At 32.7% G+C, this 25,895-nt stretch overlaps 1 protein-coding gene across 4 annotated transcripts in view; it reads left to right on the top strand.

Moving 5' to 3' along the window:
- SLC4A7 (solute carrier family 4 member 7) overlaps positions 1–25,895 on the top strand; it is a 100,264-nt gene that overhangs the window by 68,479 nt on the left and 5,890 nt on the right. For 3 of the 4 annotated variants that reach the window (XM_011359372.2, XM_011359293.2, XM_011359148.2), the window contains 12 exons: positions 4,833–4,966; positions 6,194–6,439; positions 8,433–8,538; positions 10,288–10,449; positions 10,806–10,919; positions 13,035–13,196; positions 13,363–13,614; positions 17,165–17,233; positions 18,603–18,776; positions 21,319–21,450; positions 22,052–22,149; positions 25,443–25,550. In XM_011359372.2, the coding sequence (XP_011357674.1) occupies positions 4,833–4,966; positions 6,194–6,439; positions 8,433–8,538; positions 10,288–10,449; positions 10,806–10,919; positions 13,035–13,196; positions 13,363–13,614; positions 17,165–17,233; positions 18,603–18,776; positions 21,319–21,450; positions 22,052–22,149; positions 25,443–25,550 (1,757 nt within the window). Of the gene's footprint in view, positions 1–933; positions 1,109–4,832; positions 4,967–6,193; positions 6,440–8,432; positions 8,539–10,287; positions 10,450–10,805; positions 10,920–13,034; positions 13,197–13,362; positions 13,615–17,164; positions 17,234–18,602; positions 18,777–21,318; positions 21,451–22,051; positions 22,150–25,442; positions 25,551–25,895 lie in introns of all 4 variants that reach the window. The other variant, XM_011359208.2, reaches the window with a different exon arrangement.

The following is a 25,895-nucleotide window of genomic DNA, read 5'->3' as shown; positions in this document are numbered from 1 at the left end:
AATTTTTTTGGTATATTTTCTACAGTAGGAATATGACTGATTATTTATTTTTAAGTCATAAAACCTTTTTGAATTATTGATTTTCACCAGTTCTTATTGAATACCTACTATGCCCCAGGGGTTGTTCTAGACACTGAAGATAATGGCAATGAAAAAGAAATAGTCTCTGCTCCTCAGGGAGCTTAATTTCATTGGAATACTTTCAAGTTAGATGTAGGCAAAAGTCTGATAAAAAAAAAAAAATAACAACATTGAAATGATACAGCTTTAATGTTCAAATATAGATTTTAAATTTACTAATTAAAACATCTTTTATTAATATGCACATTAGTTTGACTACATATACAGTAAATTAATACACTGGAGTAGTTTTTAGGCTTTTTTCTGCACCAGAAATATTTATGTGATTGAAATAAAATTATTTTATTCACTACTGAGTGTATCTAGGCACAGCATACTCTATTCATACTAAAAGATACTTGAGAGCTTTTGATTTATATTATAGTTGCCTTTCCGGTTTTCTGACACTTGCCTTTAAGATTTATAATGTAGATAATAATACGATTGCATATGCACATTTTCATGAATGGATTGTTAGGTTTTATTTATTTTTATTGTACATTTCTTTGCACATTTGTGTCTGAAATTACATTTACTCATATAAAATCATTTGCCTGCAGTCTTTTCAGTATATAGTCCATAAAATACAGATGTTTATGTCTATTTTAACTTAATGAGATCTACCATTCCTTCTACTAGTGGATTAGATTAATGAGTGATTCTTCTGTAATTTATACCATGAATTAAATAGGATATTAACTTTGTTGACAAAAAACACTAGACACCAGCAGTTTTATGTAGCCCATAGTTTTAGTTTGAAATAGCCAGAATCCTCTAGTGTACAGTTTGACGAGTTTCATCTCACCTATTTAGGCTTTTTGGTGGTTTGATACTTGACATCAAAAGGAAAGCACCTTTTTTCTTGAGTGACTTCAAGGATGCATTAAGTCTACAGTGCCTGGCCTCGATTCTTTTCCTATACTGTGCCTGTATGTCTCCTGTAATCACTTTTGGAGGGCTGCTTGGAGAAGCTACAGAAGGCAGAATAGTGAGTACAAAGATTGGTAGTGGCCAGGCTCTTAGCTCTTCAGAGGCAAGTGTCTGTGTGCATTTGTCTCACTATTCATACTTTTATTTGAAGAGTCTACCCACAGCATGATTAACCTGTCCCAAAGCAGACTTTCCCCAAAGGTAATTGCTGTGGAAAACATGGGGAAGCCATGTGAACAGGAGAAGATGCACAGTCGAGGTAAAAATAAATAAATAAATAAATAAATAATCAAAGAAAAGAATAAGAAAAAAAGAAAAAAGTTTATTCTGGCTTGCTGGATGAATGGTTTTATAAATTGAGTAAAAGGCTTGTATTGTCTGTGTGGGGAAGAGTGGTCGGGTTGGGGGAATACAACTGAACTAATTCTGGGCGGGTCATGGGTGGGGAAATTTATCACTGGGGCTACTTCATATCCTGTAAGGCGTAATAGGATTAGTTAGAGCCATGCAATTAATGGTAACTAATCAGCCTGGCGATTAGGCCCGGACTAGACTCTTTGGAAGAAGAGAACATAATTGTGGACCAATGATGGATTTTCGAAGTGGTGCTTTAATTTTGCTGTTACTAAATTTTCTGATAGTAGTCAAAGACTTCATTGGAAAGTGTAACTGAAAACTACATTCATAATTTGATATGACTAAAATGAAAGTTATGTTTTTTCATTCTTGGTAATATTGTATTAGGAGGCATAACCAAATAGTGCTTTGTAAAATCTTGAAGATGATTTTTTTGTTTATATATATTTTAATGACATTTAAATGAGATATTTATAATTCTTAACTGTATCTAAATTATATTTACTCTTGGGAGAAATTTTATTTATTCATTCATTCATTCATTCATTCATTTATTTATTTATTATTTACAGATAAAAGGTTAAAAGATAGCCAAAACTAAGTAGTGATAATTATTTAATTAAAGCATTTCATGAGTTGAATATGAAGTGTACCTGACACTTGAAAAATTTCCTTTCAACTCAATTTATTTTCAATTAATTCTATTCTTTTACCTTCTTCTATAATCATTGTGTCAAAAGTATATATTTTTTGTAAGTTACTTTATGTGCTGTCATAATTTGTACATGTAACTCTGCTGGTCCCTGTGGAAATGTGCCTTCTCTCTTACCATCATGGAAATGCTGCTTTGCTCTTGGACTGTCCCTTGCTGCCTGCCCATCTCATCCTGCTGTTTAATACTGTGCATGTGATAGTGCTTCAGGCACTGGAGGAATATAGACAGTTGTAACACGAGCATGAGTCTTCTGTCCTCAAAGATCCTAACCTAAGAGAAAGAGATAAGATAGTGTATACGTAGTTACTATGCCATGGGGTGCTGTGCCGTGAGAGTGAGGTAAAGGAAGAGCTGTAGGAGTTGAAGTAATGGAAAGAGAGAACTCAAGAGTCTTATGGAGTAAAATGATATGGAAATGATGTGTTTGTTTTCAGATGCTTTATTGGAACTTCAAGTATAAATAGCGACATTAGGAGGTGGAGTTCCAGAGTTTGTAGTGGTAAGGAAGAAATGAATAGATTGGGAATGGTTCACATACAAGTGGGGGTTGAAACTGAGAATAGATAAGTTTAACAGGGGAGATAATTTATAGGGCAAAAAGGAGAGGAAAACTGTGGGAAGTTACTCACATTTATGGAATGGAGGAGGGATGAGAGTGAAGAGGAAAATGGCCCAGCAAATTAGACACAGGAACAATCTGAGCTCTAAAAGAGGAGTCAGGATGATATAATTTTGCAAAAACCAAAAATAGAGGTTTTGAGAAGGAAGAAAGACTAGCAGGGAGGTTTTGAGAAGGAAGAAAGACTAGCAGGGGGAGTATTTGGTAGCAGTGGAGGAAGATAAGATTAGGGCTTTTGATGGGTAAAATGGAGACTTCTGAACATGGGGTGGGGGAGGCAGGTAGTGAGACTGTAATTTCTTTAGAGAAAAACAGGGTTCAGTTTGAGAACAAATATAGAAACAGTTTAAAAATTAGTAAAAAGTAGGTCTGGGTATAAAGGACCTAGTAAATATGGCCATAAGGGGGTTGAGATGGTGAAAGGAAGGGCTTCATGTGGCTGTTTCTGCTTTTTCTATACAACATTTTAGAGAGAGACTGAAATTTTTGTGGCCATCTGCCCCATTAACATTTTTTTTTTATTTGCCATCTCTTCGCTTTTCTCCTCAATTTTTTGCCTTCTATCTCCTAGATACCATTTAGACAATTTTTTCCTTTGACTTGAGCTCACCTAAATTCATTCCCAAATATGCATATTCTGTTCGAACTAAGGATTTTATAATGGCTTAGCAGTGTCTTCTATGACAAACTGTTGTTTGTATGTGGGAAAGAAAACAAATTTATCTCATGCAGTTAACAATTATATCGTTAATATGGACACTACTTCATTTGCCAAAAGTCAAGTTTGCGTGTGGGTTTGATCCTATTTTTATACTAATAGTTGAATAATAGTTTTACCGTATACTACTATTTTGTGATTTTCATTTTGGAAAATGCTGTTATTGCTGCTGATGAAAATTACTACCATTTATGGAGTGCATTCTGTATGTCAGATACTAGGCTTTGCTAGATATTTTCACAAATACTGCTTCATTAAGTTTTACTGGCTATCATCATCCCCATTTAAAAATGAGAAAGGTTGGGCTTCAAAAGTTTTAGATATGTCCACATCTTGACACCTTGTTAGGAACCAGTTTTCCACTTCAAATCTGGTTTTCAAGGCCTGCTCTTTGACTGCTCCTGTGCTGCCTCCCAGTTCCTGGAGGGTTGTTTCTTATAAGCTGCTTCTCCCTGCCTTTATCAATGATGGGCTTTTCCTTTCTTGATAGTACACTCCAGTTGACCTTATGTTTGTGAATGGTAAACTATTCTTTCCTTTCTGATCCCTCTCCTCTGTCTAGTGGCATAGCCTATACCCCTTACTTATCTAATAACCTAGAATTAGAATGTAATGTTGGTAATGGTAAAAAATTGGCCGATTAGCTTTGATTTAAAATTTACGAGTCTTTTCATTTTCTCATTTTATCTTTTGTTACCAGATTTTAATAATAATAAGATACTTCTTCATTTATGGTCGCTATGATTTTTTTTTAAAGAGGTTTTTCATCTATTTTATATATGTTAAGCATTTCATTCTTGATACCTGTTGGTTAAGCCTGTCATGTTAGATTAATTTCTTTAAAATGTGTGGAAAATTGCTCTTTAGAAATCAATTTGGGAACAATAATATAACATGTTAATTTCTTATCTGTTCAAAGAAGTCTTTTTTCTAACATGATATCGAGTATTTAATGTTTTCTATTTTTTAAATGAACAATTTCAGACATACAAAAATATTCAAAATAATATACACATCTTTGTACCATAGGCTTAAGAAATAAAACATCTATAGATAGAGTTAAAGTTTTCTGTGTCTAGTTTCCATTTACTTCTCCCTCCTTGTCTTTCACAGTATTGAATTTTGAATTATGGTTGATTGCAAAAGTTCACTTTTAATATGCAGAAAGAAAGCAATTTTCCTTATGTATTTAAAATGTATTTGTAATTTTCCATACTTAAAATTTAGATTTGAGACTCAAAGTTGTGTTTGCTTATATTGTTAACTACTTGATTGGTATTTTTATCTTCTAGATGTCTATTCCATGTATTATAATAGATTAGAGATATGTTTATGATGTATTGCTTTTATTCATTTCTTTTTTCCTTAAACAGAGTGCAATAGAGTCTCTTTTTGGAGCATCACTAACTGGGATTGCCTATTCGTTGTTTGCTGGGCAACCTCTAACAATATTGGGGAGTACAGGTCCGGTTTTAGTGTTTGAAAAAATTTTATTTAAATTCTGCAGGTATGTAATAGTTATCTACTTGTAATGTGTTTACATGTGTGTATAATTATATATTATATGGTTTATTAACCTTAGGTAAAAGTACATTAATATACTTAATACCTGAAAAAAAGGATCTGATCATTACATATATTTTTAATATTTTGTGCTACTGTGAGGTCATCCCTGCTCTAGCCCATATCATTATCTCTACCCCAATCACCTTGAGTATAAAATCAATGGATTAGAGTACTGATAAGCAAATCACTTGAGAGGCAATAAAAATCCTTTGTGCCTGCAAATTTCAACTCACTAAGAACGTGTTCATCTGAATTGTTTATTAGAAGATATATTGGTCTTACAAAAGAAGTTTTGAAAGAGGTAGATCTTGAAGGCTCAAGCTGACTTTGCCACTCGGGCCTGTGTAACCGAATGCCACAGTCGGAGTGAGGTGTCAGTTTCCCATGGCAGGATTGTTCACAGATTAGCAGTCAGTTACAGGGTCCTGTAGCCGGTAGACTTGGAATTTGATATGGCCATTACTATTCATTTTGTGAGATAAATGCAATTGAATATTTTATCTTGAAATGTCTTGATGCTGTTAAATATTTGATCCCTCTAACCCCTCTAACTCCGATTCTTCACTAAATGAGCTGATTCTGATTCTGGTCTGGCATACTTCATAGACTAAGTACTTCATACTTCAATGACCTGAAGTGTTCTAGACTCTGTGGTAGTAATTTCTTATTTGAAATTGAATTGAAAAATGAAGTCATTTTCTGTGGTCATACTGATGGTGGAGGAGATGGTGGTGGTGTGGTGACAGCGGTGATGGTGGGGCAGAGGTGCGATTACCATATTGACACTAGGGCATCTGAATCTTCTGAGAGAGTCACATTCAATTGTTCTGTAGACTGCTTGCCTGTCATTTATTCCTCATAACTGATTTCTGAAGTGAGGTCTTTGTTTTTGAAATATTTATTGCCTTGTTGATTTTCACTGTAAATCTTTTATTTAAGTAAAATATAACTATTACATCTGTTAATAAGAAACTAGTCTTCTGTTGAAGCAGGAAAACACATAGAGCTTTCTTTAGTCATTATTTTTAGTCAATTATTCTGTAATTTACTCTTTTTTAGGAATCTTATGTTGTTGTACTGATCTTATTGCTTGTTAATGAAAATTTTAAGTACGAATGTTACTCCATATGTATATGTTGATCATGTTCACATTTTTCTTTCTAAACAGAGATTATCAACTTTCCTATCTGTCTTTAAGAACCAGTATTGGTCTGTGGACTTCTTTCTTGTGCATTGTTTTGGTTGCAACAGATGCAAGCAGCCTTGTGTGTTATATTACTCGATTTACAGAGGAGGCTTTTGCAGCTCTCATTTGCATCATATTCATCTATGAGGCTTTGGAGAAGCTCTTTCATTTAGGAGAAATATATGCATTTAATATGCACAACAATTTAGATGAACTGACCAGCTATTCGTAAGTGTTTCTGTTTCCCCCTAATATTAAAATGTATTTTTGCAGAGATGACTGAGCCTAGGAAAATGGATTTTTTTGTGATGTGGCACTCACTGTATATTTAGCTCTAACTATCCAACTGGCCATATGGAGGTTGACTTTGTCTGTTACAGATGAGATTTTACCATAGCACTCAATGGACATAAATACAGTTGAACAAATTCAATCATTTTTATTCACTGAAATAACATTTAAGTATGTGTATTTTGGTCTTCTGTTTGTATAGGTTTGGCCAGTTTAAATTCAGTTGTTTGATAGCTACCATCATTTATTTGAATCAATTATATTGGATTTTGTATTCTTTAACTAAATCCTGGATATAGGATATAATTTTTTTTTAATATTTATATTTCTCATGGTTTGCATTTTCTTTAACATTTTTGAAGCCTGATAATTCTTATTGGAAGTTATTTTAAAGATAACTTCAGTACATTCTCATATGCTATTTAGTGGAATATTTTCTTTGTGATAAGAAAAAGGATGAAATGAAAATATTTTGAGACTCTAGAACAAAATAGGATTTGAAAAGTAGTTATAATAGTCGCAAAATGTTGGCAAATATATTCAATAAAAAGTCAAATAGGTTATTAAAATTAGTGTTCCACCTAGATGCCTGTATTTGTTTTCTTTGGCAGTCATACTTGGTGTAAATGTGATTCTACGTTTGATTGACTTACCTGGAGAAATGTGGTTACGAAAAACACAAGCCTGCAACTTCCTTCCTTCTATCCACCTAAGGCCCGAATCCCTGTGCTCTTCCTGTTCCCGCTGTGCCTCTCCTCGGTCCTCCTTCCCTTGCCTTCCTTGCACACTCTCAACTTCGATGGACAGAGCAGGGAGGGATATGAAAATTCCCATTCAAATAGACATTGACCTTTTTGAAAATATGAGTGACACTTTGATGCCAAATCTATTTTGTGCTATCTTCTTTGCTCTTAAACTAGTTAACTTTTTAAATGCTACTTTTTGTCTTCTTTCCGTTGCTGCTCCATTGACCTTTATGAAGTGAAGCAAGGAGTTTATACTCATGCCACCCAGTTAGAGCAGTGTTTCCTCCTGCTTAACCAAATAATTACCTGTGAACATCATTTGTTCAGCTAACATGCTGTGAGCACTTGCAAGCACTATGTTTGTAGTGTTGCATAATTCATATCATACTGTTACTTAATTATTCATATGTATGAAGAAACTGAGGTACGTGGTGGTTAAAACTTGCCTTGGGTCAAACGGCTGGTAAATAATAGAGCCTGGATTTAATCCAACATCCAGCCTCTTGCCTCTTCTCAAATGGCTCATAATCTAATTGGGCATATTCTTGTTTGTTGCCATTTTTAAATCCACATTTAGAAATTGTTTTTTGCTTGTGTATGTGTTTATAGCTTTTTTGGGCAGATGAGATAGTTCTGGATATGAGCTAAACTCTCTGTTCTCCTAATGGCTTTCCTAGTCTTGTCCTGATGGAAAGCCGTGTCGTTACTTATTTTTTTTAAGAATGAATCTTAAGGTCAATAAAGTATGAATAGGTAGGGCTTATAAGAGTGCAAAGAATTACTAGTATAACTTTTATTGGGAATCCGTGCATGTTGTATGTATGTGGGAATGGAGAGGTGGTAGAAGCTCCTATGAAGATTAAGTAGATAAGATTTAGGGGAGAGTGACCTTGCTAAACACGGTAGCATCTCAGATTTTTGAAGGAATTTGTATCCCCCCAAGCGAAATATCTAACCAGTTTCATTAATTAAACATTTTATTGGTATTTATATAGGTTTATTTATATAAGCCAAACCTTATTTCATTCCATTGTTTATGATGTGTTTTCACTTTCCTAGTCTCTATGCTTTGCAGCATGGGAAAAGTTAATAAGTTAAAAGCTACAACATTGTGTGATTGATTCAATGAAATGTAAACATGAAATACAGGATCCTTAAAATTTTATCCTTTTCTAATTTCTCAGATGTGCATGTATTGAACCTCCTAGCCCTAGCAATGAAACTCTAAATGTGTGGAAGGAAAAGAATTTAACAGCACATGATATTTCCTGGGGAAATCTCACTGTTTCTGTGAGTATATCATGAAATAAAGGATTTTGCAGAATTAACCTAGTTCTTTAGCTCTTTCTGAGTAGACTTACATTTTTTCTTGCTCGATGAATATAGTATGCTTTCAGAATATAGTATTATGTGGAGCAGGTAGGAGTTACCACACTTTTTTGTGACATGCACTAAAAAGTATTATGCTGAAAAGAATGAAGCTAGTAAGGGAGAAAAAGATGGACTATATCTTACTTCCAAGGTGTAATTATTTTAAAAGATGTTAATATACTTCTGGTTTCTAATTTCACTTAGATTAATAAATTCAAAGGAAGTGTTTACTAGAGGACTATGGTGACATGTACTAGTGTTGACAGTTGCAACAGCCCATATCCACTTGTCCTGCCCTCTGTTTATTGGCTCGTGTGCTCCATGAACAGCTTATTTAGAAGATCCTGAATGCTCTGCTTATGTTCCAAATGTCAAACTGAACCTCGTTTAACTTGAAGAGAGTGGTTTTACTTAAGCACTAAGGGGAGAGAAAGGAAAAATGACCAAAATGTGACGCAAGCACCTACTGTGTACTGAATACTATTACCTATCCTTGTTTTTTGTTGGGAAATGTTGTCTTAGCCCTAGAATATTCGTTTTGGACACTTCCCAGGTTAGGATTCAGGAATAAAGATGTAAAGTGATACTAATAGCATCTCCTGGGCTTCCCTGGTGCTTTTTATATAATGTAAGCAATTTAAAGTCGGTTTTTTTTTCTCACTAAAGGTGATAGTTAGCTCTCAACTATATAATTGAAAGGATATCATCTGAAATTTTATCTAATTGCTAATTTAAGTCTAAGCCGTCCAGTATAGTAGTCATTAGCCACATGTGTCTATTTAAATTTAAATTAAATTAATAAAAGTTCAGTTTCCTAGTTACACTAGCCACATGTCGAGTGCTTAGGCTCCTCACGTGACTGCTGGTTGCCGTATTGGACAGTGTGGGTACATACCATTTCCATCATCACAGAAAAATTCTGTTGGACAGTGCTGATTTAAAGCATTGTATGTCAGTAATCAACTAAGATTAATGTTTTGCTATATCATATTTTAAAAGTCACTTTTGTTTTGAAAGAATTAGAGTTAATAATAGAGGTGTTCAAATGAAAGTGATTTGTTAAAAACTTATTCCACGATGAATAAGATGTCTTAATATTATAGATTGATCTCTTTTTAGTGTGTTTCTTGATATCTAAAGGGGCTACGTTAGTGTCTTTGTAGTTGTAGCTTTTATTTTCATGATCTATGCTGTAAATTTGTAGGTTTACTAAGTTCAGCCCTTAAAAATTGAAGATAATAGAACCTTTGACTAATTTTGGTTAACCTGAGTTGTTGTATAAAATGAGTCTCGTTAGAATATAAGGAAGGGATAGAAGGACTTTAGTAGCATGTGTCTTTGTTAATCTCTGGTAGCCTTTCGGATATTTCTTTCCCCGCAAAGGAAAATCAAGTCAATAGATTTCTGTAATTATATTATGCTGTATTATTGATATATTATTGATTTTTATTAAAGGAAGTGTTATTTTAATGTCCACATTACTGCTCATCATCCCATGCTTTAATCTCACAATCTTGAGTCAAGTCAGAAAAGCCAATGACAGTTTTTATTACTGATTCGAATTTAGTACTGTAGCCATTTCTTATTCAGCATGATGTAGCTTTTGTTTTAAGCAACTCGTTCAATCTCTCCTTTTTCTGTCCCCTCCCCCGCCCCCGCCTTTTCCAGGAATGTAAAACTTTTCATGGCGTATTTATAGGATCAGCTTGTGGTCTTCATGGGCCTTATATTCCAGATGTGCTCTTTTGGTGTGTTATCTTATTTTTCACTACATTTTTTCTGTCTTCATTCCTCAAGCAATTTAAGACCAAGCGTTATTTTCCTACCAAGGTAATTGGGGTGTATTTTGGTAATAGTCATATTTTTAGTTTTCACTTCCTTTGTTTATTTCAGTACAGTAATATGTTGTTTGAGGTTAATATTTTATGGCAAATAGTTATAAAGAAATTGTTCATAGAGAAAAATGTTTATTACATGTCTGAGCTAGCAGTAGGAAAATAATGATACCATGTGAGATGGTAGGCTAGTTGTGAAATATTAGATATAAATGTATTTCACTGGCATCAGTTATTGAAGACTTGTTTCACACTTTCTAGTGGCATATTTTAATCTATGAAAGATACGAATTATTTAGAAAGGACACGTAATATTTTTGTGGTTATATTAACATAATCCCTTTAACATAGGTGCGGTCGACAATCAGTGACTTTGCTATATTTCTCACAATAGTAATAATGGTTGCAATTGACTACCTTGTAGGAGTTCCATCTCCTAAACTTCAGGTTCCTGAAAAATTTGAGGTAAGGATTAAAACACTTGGCTATTTGTTACCTGGGTTTACCAAACTACTTAAAAGTGAGACTCTGCCTCCTAGGTAGTTATTTTTAAAACATGCATTGTCTCTCTGAAGAGCTGATGCTTTGAAAGAAAAATTATACATATATATATTTCTCATACATATATAAAATGACAAGATGCAAAGTGACAAGTGAATATATTAAGGAAATAAGAAGGTTATCAAAAGCTAGTCAGTCTGTCAGGGAGAATGAATGAAAACATCCATGGGGAAGAGTTGGGAACCATTTAAAAAATTTGACCCTGCTCTGATGCTAGAGTTCATGATGTATTTTCCAGATGAAGAAAACATTCTTTATTTCTTTATTTAGAAGTAACTCAAGCTTGATTTTGTGAGTAGCAAGGATATCCTAGTTAAATTTATAGAAGGATAGCGTATCTGATAGTAATTGGAAAGTTCCATGCAACATTTTCCAGCAGAATCAGGAGAGAATCAAATGTGTTCTTCCGTAAGAAAAAATGATATTTAATCTGATCATCCATGAACGCTGTGTTTTCATCATCAAACTATAGTTCTTTTGTATGAAGTATACCATATGCATAATATAGCTTCCAATAATTATTTTCCCTCTAAGTTGGAAGTGGTAGCTTTTGAATAGTTTCTGGAATTTTCTTAGTCTGTTATTTGTGTCAATGCTTATATTTACATTTAACAAATTAGATGACTTCTTTTAGAAGAAGAAGATATATAAAGGGTTTTAGAGATAAGCCATATAGTGAAGAAAATTTTTATCTGTTTTATCTTTCACTTGGATTAAAAAAAAAACAAACATTTTTTAAAACTGGTTTCCGAAGTAAAGTGCTTGAGTGGAAAATGATCCACCAAAATTACTTAGAGGGTCTATTTATATTTCTACCTGAAAATAAGAAAAATTAAGCTTTATAATATTTCCTATATGAATTTTACTATATGGATAAGCATTAGTAACATAGCACATAAATAAGTATAGAGCCACTGAATATATATGCTCAATCTTAGTTATAAAAATTTTTAATTTTTAACTTTTCGCTGCTAAGAGTATATAGTAAAAAAAAGTTTGGTGAGACCTTTGTTTAAAAGCATAGATACTGAGTGACTTAAGATTTTAGGCCATTATGAGATGACTATTCAAAAGTCATTCCATTTCTACCAAATCTTACAAATAAATGAAACAATATATTAATATTTGTTCAACATATTGATGTAATTTCTTGTAATCATGGCCCCATTTCCTTACTCTGATTCCTAAATATATCCTTGTTATTTATTTATTGATCTAGCTTTCAAGTAGCAGACTGATTTCCAGGGGCATAAAATATACTCGGGGAAACAAATTAAGGAACACTTAAGAATGTATGCGTTGTGTAGATACAATATTTTTATTCATGTGCGGTATTGAATATGAAGCAGTTTAATATATGTCATTGTAGGAAAATTGTAATACTTGAATTAGAAAATAATGAATTTCCCTTTTGTATTGACAGATATTTTCATGAGGAAAAGACAGGCTTCATGTGAAGTCTATGTAATGAAAACATGTTTAGATTTCAGTATATTCAGTATCCTCCAAGAACACTAACCTCTCTTTTGATCTTTGAAAATCTTTTGCTATAAAAAAAAAATTTTAGTTTTGGCATTGAAATGTATTAGCATCTGATAAAGTGCCAGATTTTTGTTCATAGATGCTTTGGAAAAATAGTGTCCGTAGATCTAGTTCTTAGTACTGACCCTGCCGAGATCACTAGTTTGCAGGATCTCTAAAGCAGCTTAATTTAGGTGTTGACCCAGTTGGTAGATTGATTTTACACTATATGAAATAGGTAGGAGCACGTTGACATGACACTCTGCTTCACTTATCTATTCTTGCATAGCAAACCTCCCAAAACATAATGCCTTTAAACAACAACCTGTCTAGGGAAGAATCCTTGTGACTATGTTTGCAAATAGTTCACCATACATCCTAAGATGTAATCCAGTTCTTTCTGATCCCTTGGCATTTCTTGGAATAGACACAGTCTGTGCTATGGGAATTTTGTATAGTAGGAGAAGGAAACTTACTTTCTTTTTAATTTTTTAATAGCCTACTGATCCAAATAGGGGCTGGTTCATAAGCCCATTGGGAGAGAATCCTTGGTGGACCTTGTTAATAGCTGCTATTCCAGCTCTGCTTTGTACCATTCTCATCTTTATGGATCAACAAATTACAGCTGTAATCATAAACAGAAAGGAGCACAAATTGAAGGTAACTTTGTCTCAAGTATTATAATTTCTTTAAGAGGCCGAGGTGTTTTCACAATGATGAGAGCTTTAAAAGATAGAAGATGAAAATTTCTTCTCTTCGTAAGTAGGATTTTAACCTAAAAGAACAATTTAGACTTATAAATATTCGTGTTCATTTCACTTTTCAGAAAGGAGCTGGCTATCACCTTGACTTGCTCGTGGTTGGTGTTATGTTGGGAGTTTGCTCTGTCATGGGACTTCCATGGTTTGTGGCTGCAACAGTGTTGTCAATAAGTCATGTCAACAGCTTAAAACTTGAATCTGAATGTTCTGCTCCTGGGGAACAACCGAAGTTTTTGGGAATTCGTGAACAGCGGGTCACAGGGCTAATAATTTTTATTCTAATGGGCCTGTCTGTGTTTATGACTTCAGTACTAAAGGTAAAATCTCTTTATTGCAATGTTTTAAAATCTTTATCATAAAATTTATACTTGATTGTAGAAAAATGAGAAAATGAAATATCTAAAATTAGTTTTATTTCCTAGACTTTACTTGGAAAATAATATTTTGGTATGGTGTTTAGTATAGTAGGCATTTTGATATTAGATGTATCCCTTTAAAAAATAATTCTACTAGGATAGTATTAAAGGTTATATAGAGTTTTGGAAGGAATTAATTCATGACTTATGATCTAAAAGAATACAATATCTAGAGGAGATTTTATTAGGCATATTAGAAAAAATATTGAAAGATAATGAAACTTAGCTATTTGACCAAAATGTAAAAATAATATTGCTATTAATTAAATTAATTAATTCTTCCTGATAAACGAGATGAAACAAAAGTAGTAGCACTCAGTAGAAAAGCATAAACAGCTAATATAAATGAAGCATGTAAGAAATTATACTTTATACTAAACATCTTATAGTCACATCTGATTTTTGTCATACACATCCTACTGAATCTAGTGATTTAAAGAAAAATTACTAATAATCATAGCAAATGTAACAGAGTATCTAATCTTAAATTTTGTATTTATCCTGGATGAACTCAACTTCATTTTTCTCTTGGTTGTTTTAGTTATTTTTGTATTTAAAAAAATTACTAAGTAAAGAGTTGTATACCAGTTATAAATTAGGGTACAAGAAGCTTGGGGAGTGTGTGTGTGTGTGTGTGTGTATCATATAGTAAATAAAAAAAAATAGTTAAATACTAGAATTCTTTGATCCCCTTTTCTTGGACTTTATAAGAGCCAATTTATCAGATATTTGTAGAATACTTGCCACTGTGCTATTGAATTCTAGGGAAACAATAATAAATAGGATGCATTATTGTCTACTTTTAAGAACTTGGCAATCTACTTGGTGAAACAGGTAAATGGACAATTGCTACATAGTGGTGAATGTATTGTTAGAAGTGCTTGGGACAGAAAGATAAATATGCAATCTTATGGGAATGTTGTCTCCTAATGATGAAGGTTGTCCTTTAAATTTTTAAGTTTAAAACATTTTTAAGTATGAACTGCATTTAGACAGAAAAATTCAAGTACAATATCAGGAAAGCTCTAAAAGAAAAAGTTAGTCTTCCTGTTTTTCCTCACTTTCTGAAAGCAGTTCTCCAGAGGTAAACTCTTTTTAATTTTTTTTTTTTTTAAAGTTGTTTTGGCGGTTACTGCCATTGTAGTTTTGCATACTTTAATACAATTTTATTTTTCACTTTATTATCTTTAGACTGAATTTCTTTACCAAAGACAGTGATTTTCAGTCTAACCCAGGGACCTCTGGGAGTTCTCGACACTGTGTTAGGGGCCTGGCAGGGCCTTCCTTTTCTGGTCATGTAACTGTGTGAGGCTGGATTGTCTTCACATACTTCAGCAAGAGCAACATATTGCAGCAGATTGAGCACACATGGAGATATGAGAATTCAGTTGTCTGCTGTTAAGCTACCTACTAAAGAGATTTACAGAAATATAAAATAGTGCTACTCTTCTCACTTAATTTTTTTGGGGAGAATTATAAAATATGTTCTTTATATTAATTTGTAATGGGTCTTATTATTTTAAAATGAATTAAAATAACTATTTAAAAATTTTTTAAAATTTCTGATGTGGTGAATATCTGTCTCCCATATAGCTATATGTAAACTACATATATCAATGTATCTATATCTATATTATGTCTATATCTGTATCTGTCTATGGAGTTCACATAAGCAAAAGCATTTGGGGGAAGGGTCCTCAATTTTAAGAGTATAAAGAGTATAAGACCAAAAAGTTTGAGAGCCTATGTCCTAAGATTATATCTCTTAATGAGGATTTTGCACACCTAAGTGCTTAGCCCAGTCTCTCATCCATCACCTGCCTTTTCTTGACTATGTTTTTAGTTTTATTATTTTTCTAAAGTTACCAACATCTACATTCTGTTCTGTAAGGTAAATTGTAAAAATGTAAACCCTCTGAGAGCACATAATCAGTATTATGATGGTATAAATATCCGCTGAGGACTAAGCAGTGTGAGGTAGAAATATACTCTATTTTAATATATTTTACTAAGCTCCTGCTGTTAGAAGAATAATAGCCCAAGCTTCAAGACCTAATAAGTTTTCTTAATGTCTGTTAACTTCCCTTACTTAAAAAAAAATTATATATACAGGGTCTGCTTTTCCTTGTTTTCTTAAGTTTTGTATTGCTAAAGGAATTTCTTGACTAATTTTGTCATATGTGGTGCCACGGGTGGTAAACTTTAAACATTCTTATACGTTTTACAATTACCCTCACATTTGATTGACAGTTGGATATACATTTCAGTGTTAGAAATTATTTTTCTTTGAATCTTAAAGTCATTGTTTCCTAGAGATCAGTGGTCCTAAGAAGTCTGGTATCTCTTTGGTTTTTGTAACTTCAGAGACATTTTTTTCCCTTCCTAGAAGCTACTAAAATTTTCCTTTTCTACTCCTGATGTTCTGAAATGTTACTGGGACATTTAGGTAGGTAGATAGGGGTTTTTATTTACCCTTCTTGTCTCTCTGTGGGTCATTTTACTCTGGAAATTTGTGCCTTTAACTGCGGAAATTTTCTTCCATTGTTTATTTCCTTTTCTCTGTTGTCTCTGTTAGTATTTCTTTAACTCCAGTTAGACATTAGACCTTCTGGATATGGTTTTACATTTTTGTCCCCCAATTTCTCTCACCAATGAAGAAAATGTCCTCTTTTTACCTTAACACTCTATTGGTCTCTATAGTGTCATCAAAATCATTTTTACAAAATTTAAAAATTATTTTGATAATTACATCTTTAATTTCCAGGAGATTTTCAAAAATTTTGTTTTTTTCACTTTATGGATAAATTTTCTTGAAATTCCCTAAGTATATTGATTAGATTTTTAACATACTTCTTTTCTCCTCCTGAGTTATTTTTTTCCCAGGGTCCTAAGAAAGAACATACTAGGTAGTTAGTAGCATTTTCTCTGTAGCTCTTAGGTCCTTTTTCCTCATAGTTCTCTCACTTGGGTGAGTGCTGATTCTGGTTTTTGAGTAAATGGATGGTGCCTGTTAATAATAGCTTTCCCGTTGGATGCATAGGCATGGACTGGGTAGGCGGTTTGGGATCCTCCTAATTGCCAAAGTAATAAGAACTTTCTTTTGGGGATGGAGTTCAATTAAGATATTCAGTAAGTGGTACTGTATAATATAGTGGTACTGTAGGGATAGTGCTAGTAATAATAAGGGCTAATGCTTTTTGAGTGATTGATATGTACCATGTGCTTTTTTGAGTATTTTATGTATTTTTAGGAAGCAACATATAGATGATGAACATTTTTTTAAGGAGGTTATTGTTTACTAGCACTTTCTTATTTATGGAAAAGTTAGAGCTCATCACTGAAAGATCTTTTAATTTTCTCAGTAGGTACTCATTGACCATGTTTTTGTGTACTTATTACTGTGATATTGTTTTAGTAACATGAGTTCTAATTGTGCTCATTTCACTTACAGTTTATTCCAATGCCTGTTCTTTATGGTGTTTTCCTTTATATGGGAGTTTCCTCATTAAAAGGAATCCAGGTAAGTTTAAACAATTTAATGATTTTGTAGAAAAAAATATTTTAAATTTGTGAAAATTATTTTTATGTTAGTAATTTATTCTCTCTTGACTCTAATACTTCAAGGGCAATTAACTGGTGACTTCACATCCATGTTTTCTGTGTGATTATTGGCTTACTCCACATTCCTCCCCGCCCCCAGAAGGATATCATGAACTGATAATGGTCCTGCCCATTTTTAATTTAAGCCATTGAAAGGCTGTCGGTCATTAAAGACTTACGATAGTATGAGGGAAGATCAAACAAATTGGAATGGGGGAAAAAGTACTGTTTCTGACATGTAGAACAGTTTCAGTGCTTAAAAAGAAAGGTAGATATTAGTTTTCTATAACAATGGTAATATCTGCCATTTGTATGGTACAATACAGTTTATAAAGCTAGTACATAAATTATTTTCTGTGATCCTCTAAACAATGTTGGGAAGCAGGAAAGGAAGAAACACTAATTTCGTAAATCAGGAAACAAGTAGAGGGACCGACTAAAGGTTCTTAACTAAGTAGCAATAGAGCCAAGGCTGGAATTCAATGATTTCACTGTTCTGTTTTGTCTTATTTATAATACTTCCTGGAAAACAATCTGATAAAATTTATTAAGGTTTGTATAAATCCAATCTCAGTGTAAAATATTTAGCTTATGAAGTACAGTTAGCATGGGATGAAAAAAGCATGTTGTCTAAAGTTGCCAGCTAGTGGCTAGCAAGACTTAGAGGCAGCACTTGGATTTTTTTAAGCACGGTCTAGGATCTACTTTCTACTGTTCAAGAAATGATCTCATTAGCTCACTTTTTTTTAAAATAACAGTTTTATGAGGTAGGTAGGGCTGATCTTATCCCCAGTGTATAAATGAGGAAATTAAAGCTCAGAAAGACCAACAAATTTGCTCATAGTTTTTCTTTTCAATGGTTGAAAAGTTTTAATTGTTCCCTGAGGTTATTTTCATAGACTTGGTGATATTAGATGTGGAAAGAACCTTATAAGATTGTTACTCTTTTATTGTACATATTAGAAATACACTGAAAAAGATTAAGTGACTTTTGCATTTGATTATAGCAGATAAATTTGTCTAAATCTTTTAATTTCCCAAATTAAAGTGTTTTGGCTTGAGTTTCCTGATTAAATTAATTGCATCAATTCAAATGATTGCCTAGATTTTTTTTTTCTCCTTGCATACAGATGTTCTATATGAAACATTCTATACTTTGAGAACATGTTAAGGAAGTCATAGTTTCAATCACGAAACCCTAAAGTTAAATATAATTTCTTGTCGTAAGGAGCAGAAATGATTTTTTTGTTGAAAACTTTTTCTTGTTTTATTTTTCACTTCATTTGTAGTTTTTTGACCGTATAAAATTATTTGGAATGCCCGCTAAGCATCAGCCCGATCTGATATACCTCCGCTATGTGCCTCTCTGGAAGGTCCATATTTTCACAGTCATTCAGCTTACTTGTCTGGTCCTTCTGTGGGTGATAAAAGTTTCAGCTGCTGCAGTAGTTTTTCCCATGATGGTAAGTAGTTTTTTCAGACTTTGTTACTAATTAATAACATTTTTGTGTGTGTTAATAGTAATTAATTTATCAATATGTATAATTGACTCGAGAAAAGGAGTAGCCCGCGTTAAGCACCTGAGGTGCTTCGAAATGTGACTTAGACCTTTCTAGCTATTCAGCCAATCATTTTCAAAACTAAATTTCTTGTCATTTTCTCAATTTTTGTTTGTTTTGCTTTATAGTCTTTGTAGTTTAGCACTTTCATGGAACAAATATGATAACCAAATGTAAAAAGCAAAGCAACCAGAACAATATGGTTCTTTAATGGGATATTTTAATACATCTTTTTCAGAAATTAACAGATCTAGAAGTTAAAAAACAATAAAATATTTGAGATGATATTAACAGACAATATAATTGATTAAATTATCACAGGATATCGCATTTTACAATTAGAGAATATTCATTCTTTTGTAAATACCATATAAAAATTAGTTATGTACATGGCTACAAAGAAAATCTATAAAAAATGAAAAAGCTGTAAAAATTTTACAGATCATAGTCTCTCATCACAAATAAATGACAAATGAATAATGAAAAGTTATGTAATCTTAAGAGATTAGAAATTAAATGCCGAAATAATCTCTGGGTGGAAAACTGAGTTATAAAATCATTGAGGAAGTACTGAAATGGAGAACTTTTAATAAAGTCTGTGGGATACAGTTAAAGTTATAATCATAGGAAAACATATTCCCTTCATTGTCTTTATTATTCAAGAAGACTTAAAAATGAAACCAAGTTTTTTATTTGTAAAGATCAATAATGGATAAACTCCTCCCAAGCCTGAACAAAGAAGGAAATGAGAGAGCAAAATACAAGATTAAGAAAGAGAAAAAAATGCGTGCGTGTGTGTGTGTGTGTGTGTGCGTGTAACTATATCTATGGAAGAGATTCAAGGGGCTTTAAGAAAATATTACATAAATCTATAACAATAAATTTGAACATCTACAGCAGAGTTTGACAAACTTTTTTCTGTAAAGGGTCAGATAATGTTTTAGCCTTTGTGGGACATAAGAATATTATATAGGCACCTATATAACAAGAGAGAAATTTCCAGTTTCATTTTGAAAAAATTCAAAAGGTAATTTTTCAATTTTTTTAAGTAAAAGACTAATAATGAGAAGAATGGAATTCTTTTTCATTTGTGATATTTCACTTAATTGTGGCTCAAAGTTAGTGTTAAATCAATTCCAAATGCTCATCTGTAAAAACTATTCTTAGTTCACAGGCCATGCAAAACAGGTGGCAGACCAAATCGAACCCAGGGGCTATAGTTTATTTGTCCCTCATCTAGAGGAAATAGATGATTTCCATACTATATATACATTTCTAGAATTGACCCAAAGGAAGTATAAAACCTATGTAAAGTATGCCTCTGTTGCATAGAAGAGACTGGAAAAATAAAGAGCTCCCCTTGGAGTATCAGGCCTAGATGGGTTAATAGTTGAATTTTCAAAAGAACAGTTAATTCTAATACTTCTTGGATTATTCTAAACGAAAGGAAAAGGTGGAAACTTCTGCACTTTTTCTCATGAAACACTAGCAAGATCTTAATACCACATCCTAATAAAGTTATACAAAAGAATTAGTGCCTTCTCACTGGCTGATATAAATGAAAACATCTTAAAGTAAGATATTAACAAATAAGTGAATGTACAGTGATTCTATAAGTACTGTGTCATGATTAAGTAGATATACACTGATACTTGAACATCAAAATTTATCAGTATAAACAAAGTTAAACTTTTATAAAATTTCATCGTGAACAAGTATTTGTAAATGAGTTTTAATATAGGAAAGCCCGCTATTAACTATTGTTATTTGATACTGAATTGAAGGTTCTATGATATAAGATAATATAATAGTTGGTATAAAGAGCTAACGTTATTTGTCCATAATGTGTTTATACACCTATTAACGCAAATGATTCAAACAAAAAAGACTATAAAAGCCCTCATAGAATTAATAAGAATTTTGTTTGAGTGGCTAGGTACAAGAAAACATGAGAATTGGTCTTAGGCTCTATCTTAGTAATAATGTGAAAAATGGAAATGGGAAAAAAATTTATTCACAATAGTGACCAAAAACTATAAAATACTTAGGACTGAATTTGAAAAGCAAGACCTATGTAAAGAAAAAAAGCAAAAACTTTGTAATAACTTACAATAGTTTCTTAGGGCTGCTGTAACAAAGTACCAAATACTCATTGGCTTAAAGCAACAGAAATCATTCTTCATAGTTCTGGAAGCGAGAAGTCAGAAATCAAGATGTGGACAGGGGCCATGCTCCCTCTGAAACCTGTGGGGAATCAATCCTTTTTTGCCTTATCCTAGCTTCTGGTGGTTTGCCAACAATCTTTGACATTCCTTGCTGGCGACTGCATAACTCTTGTTTGCATGCTTTTTTATTATTTATGGCTTATTATTTTTTTCTCTCTTCAAGCGATATAATTTATATATTTTTAGATGTTGCTTAATATTCTCTCCCCCACTTTTTTAAGGTTCTTGCATTAGTCTTTATACGCAAACTCATGGATCTGTGTTTCACAAAGAGAGAACTTAGTTGGCTTGATGATCTCATGCCAGAAAGTAAGAAAAAGAAGGAAGATGACAAAAAGAAAAAGGAGAAAGAGGTAAAAAGACAAGAATTTTATATTTACACCAACACTTGTTTAATATTTTGTACCAAGTGGCACTATAATGGGCACTTTATGAGAATCACCTCCTTTAATACCTAAGAACATATTATTATAAAGTATAAGTACTTTATTATCACCACTGTACAAATAAGGAAACTGAGGCAGAGAGATTAGTAGGTAACTTGTCCCAAATGGGTAGTTCTTACCCATTTTACCAGCTTGTACCTCCATAGCCCTGACACAAAAATATTTTTAAAAAATTACATATCATGTATATTTTTAATCATCTGTCAGGAGCATTTAGCAGGATGAAGACACGGGTTAACACAGAATAATTTTACATCGTAGTGTACCGTCTAATTTAACCTTAAATACACAAGCACATTTTAGCATACATTTTAATTTTAACAGCATTTTAATAATCTGGCATGCATGATGACCAAAAGGACTTTTAAGTAAATAATCTTTTTACAAAAAAGTCAAATAAAACTTTAGTCTTTATATGCAGTATTCTGTACCATTAGTTGACTTGTAACATAGAAGTTGATCTGAAATATTCTGTGGAAAATAATCTCTTTATGTATGTTCTCTAAAGGAAGCTGAACGGATGCTTCAGGCTGATGACGATACTGTGCACCTTCCTTTTGAAGGGGGAAGTCTCTTGCAAATTCCAGTTAAAGCCCTAAAATATAGGTGAGATAAAACTTCATCTTGTAAAATGTATTTTATATACATGTCAGGTACATGAACAAGCCATGTAATGCTTCTTTAAAAGAGTGATATCTATTTTTAAAAAGGTGACAAAACCTGCATCTGGCTTATCAACTAAAGGAGGATTTCATGCTATTCTTCCACTCCTTCCCCTCCCATATTATAGGCAGAAGTGAAGAAAAAGCTGGACTTGAACCAGAGCGTTCAACTAATGTCCATGCCAAGCAGAAAAGATTTGTCTTTCATCAGTCTTTGTTTTAGTGAAGTTCAAAATCGGTACATGAGTCCCTGAGTATGCCCATTCTCTCAGTAGTATAGCTTTTTCCTTTCTGCCCTTCATTAGGGCCCGGGTCAGTGTGTGCTGGAAAGTAAATGTTTGTAACCCATTTTCTGATAACCTGTCAGTATGTAACTATGTTTAGGAGCCCTAGGACTCTTCTAGTTTCTAAAGGTGTGATTTGACCACTGGCTGTGAAGGCTCGTATTATGGAAAAATTACTGTTCATATATCATTTGTCATGTGTGTTTTATATTTAAAAATAAGAACTAAAAGTAGAGGTTGGGAAATGTAAATTAAAAAATTCTTTTGTAGTTTTAGAAGATTAAAAACCTATATTATTTGTGCACACCTCTGATGCCTATTACTACACACTTATTTCATTTTAAATTAGCTATTTATAGGAGAAAAATCAGTTTTAGAAAGTATATAGATTCCTTCTCTGACCACTTAATAAAAACTGTTGATATTTAATTAACTTGCTTCAATCTTTTTTTTTTAACTTATTCTTTTTCTTTTAATTGGGGTTTCCTTTTGGCTTTTTTTTTTTTGTTTACTTTTTGTTAATTGATTTTTTTAGTTATTTTTTTTTTTCTTTTTTGTTTTTATTTTTCTTCTTTGTTTTTTTTCCCGTTCCTTTTCTTGTTTTTTTTTCAATCTTTATGTGCTTTAAATTAAATACCACATATAGACATTTTAATATATCCAACTGTATGCTCTGCTACACTAGATTCTATCAATGTTCGTTAAATGAATTAATATATTAACTTCGTTGGTTGGACTTCTGAAAAGAATTTAGGAATTGCTATGATGGTTATTAGTGACACCAATTTACTGAGATTATTTACCACTTAATTTCTATAGGTCCTGCATTACCACTTTCTCAGTATGATTACACATGGACTTTGATGAATTTAAGTGGCATCTATACACTTACACTATCTGATATTTAACTTAAAGAATGGGTATCTGTATACTTATTTTTGTTTTTTAAGTGATGACATGAGCCATGATTAATGCTGCTTCGTTTGAAATTTGAACATCAAGAATGCCAGGAATTGGTTGGCCTGTGTCTGCAAGAAGTTTAAATTTTAAGTAGCTCTGGATTACTAGCCATGAAAATCAGTGAGATAGTATGTGAAAGCATTTGAAAACTGTAAAGCCCTTATAAACTGTGAAAATATTTAACGTAGGCAAACTTTTTCCGATTAGTTTTATTTTGGGAAAAAAATGTATATATACTTTCTTCAAAAAAGGTCTTAATTTCTAGTCAGGAGAAAGTTCTTACTCTTACTTAGAGGAGGACATTTAGAAGCTCAAAAGTGTTTCAAGAATTTCTTCAGTTATTTGAAGTTGGCAATCCAGCAAAGAATAATTATGCAAAGTTTCAAGTTGTATGGCTCTGCCATTGCGGAATCTGGGCATTCACATTTTGCTCACTTTTTAAAATTTGACTTAGTGAAGCAGCCATTCCTAGAGACTCCAAAGACCATGCCACACTTTTCTACAGACTTAAATTTTAAATGATATTCAAGTTTGAAGTATGAGCAAAACTAGCACTTTTTTTTTTTCTTAAATTATTATTTATGCCTACAGCACCCGGTCTTCCTTGGTGGCCTCCCAAGCAAGTCCTAACCAGGCCCAACCCTGCTTAGCTTCCGAGGTCAGACATCGATTGGGTTTGTTCAGGGCGACACGGCAGTAGACCATGGACCTTGGCTCCACTGGGGCGCGAACCCAGGACCTTCTGCATGTAAAGCAGACATGCTAACTGCTACACTATGGAACCATGTCCAAAACTAGCACTTTCTAAATGACTGCTGTTTAGTCGCTTATAACCTGGCTGCCATCACATTGTTAATTAAACACCTAATTTGACATTTGTATTTGTAGCTTTTGTTGCATGAAATTTTTTTTTGTTTTTTTTTTTGTTTTTGTTTTTATTGCTGAAGAAAAAGGGCTTGCAAATATATTTCTGTTACCTTTGTAGTACTTTCATATCACCTGTGACTCACCAACTTGGGCCCAATATTATTTATGGGTATCATTATTATTGGATTTGTGTCTTGAAGTAATTTTTACAACATTTCATAGGGTCATGGAATGATTGCACTTATTCCTTTTGAAAAGGACAGTATTTTGTTCTTTTGATTTTCATTTTGATTAATTTGATAACACTTCCATACTAAAAATGTGGATGGTAACAAAAAGCAGTATTTATAGACCTGTTTTTGTATTATCTGCTGAAATATTTTCAGAGCCGGTTCCAGTTTTAAAGTGTCACCTCTGAACAAGCCCAATCCCGTCTGATCTCGGAAGCTAAACAGGGCCTGGTTAGTACTTGGATGGGAGACCACCAAGGAAGACCAGGTGCTGTAGGTGTAAAAAATAGAAAATAAGGGATTATAAGCTGACAAGGTCCTTGCAGTCTGTGAGGTCAACCAAGGATTGCCTCACCAAAAAAATAAAATAAAATAAAATAAATTAAAAAAATAAAAAATAAAGTGTCACCTTTCCCAGAATTCTTTTTAATATTTTTTAAGAGCTATAAAAAACAAAGTTTTTTTAAATTATAATCTTAATTTTTCCTTACCTACTTCGGATATTTATTTGATGAGATTAAAGGTTGTGCCAATTATAAAAGTTTTCTAATTGACTTGAGGCAGTATTACTCTTTTATATTTAGAAGTACATTAATGTATTCTTTTATGATATTTTAGTAGTGTATTTCTAGACAAGTTGATCATCTTGGGCATCATCGCCAATTAATCTTACTCCTAGTTTTGATTATAAAGAAAGAGTCATTTCCTCACAAAACCTTTGTAACAGAACGAACTCCAGTATTCTGATGTCTTCTTAGACCTTGGTTTATATGCATGGCAAAGAATTTTCTTAGTTTTAAGTTGACGAAAGCAAATAATATATTGGTAATAAGAGTGACATTATTAATGCTTTTGCAAGTACTGAATACTAACCAAAAAGTGTATTTGTTCTTCAGTGTTGATCCCTCAGTTGTTAACATATCAGATGAAATGGCCAAAACTGCCCAGTGGAAGGCACTTTCCATGAACACTGAGAATGCCAAAGTAACAAGATCTAACACGAGGTAGCTGTAACTATTTACAAATTTTCTAACTATAGCCTAATTTCAGTTTACTTATGGATAGCTGTTCAATAAAACCTTTAAATTTAACTCAATTTACATTAATTTATATTCTCCTTACTTAAAACCAACCTTTTCCTCTTCCTTTCTTTTTCCTTTCATCTGTCAATCTATCAGTTATTTTTCTGTATACTGAAATCAAAGATACTGATTGTTTTATTTTTAAAATTTATAGTTGCCTGTTTAAAACAATTTGAGCTGTTTTATTATAGAGATGAATATATACCTATGGTAGTATAGAATAAATATATAAAATCATATAAAGAAAGATAATTAGTAGGGATTAAA

This window comes from Pteropus vampyrus, unplaced genomic scaffold (genome assembly GCF_000151845.1).
Source record: "Pteropus vampyrus isolate Shadow unplaced genomic scaffold, Pvam_2.0 Scaffold1, whole genome shotgun sequence".
In the NCBI taxonomy this organism is placed as follows: Eukaryota; Metazoa; Chordata; class Mammalia; order Chiroptera; family Pteropodidae; genus Pteropus; species Pteropus vampyrus.
This window is presented reverse-complemented; position numbering and strand designations above follow the sequence as displayed.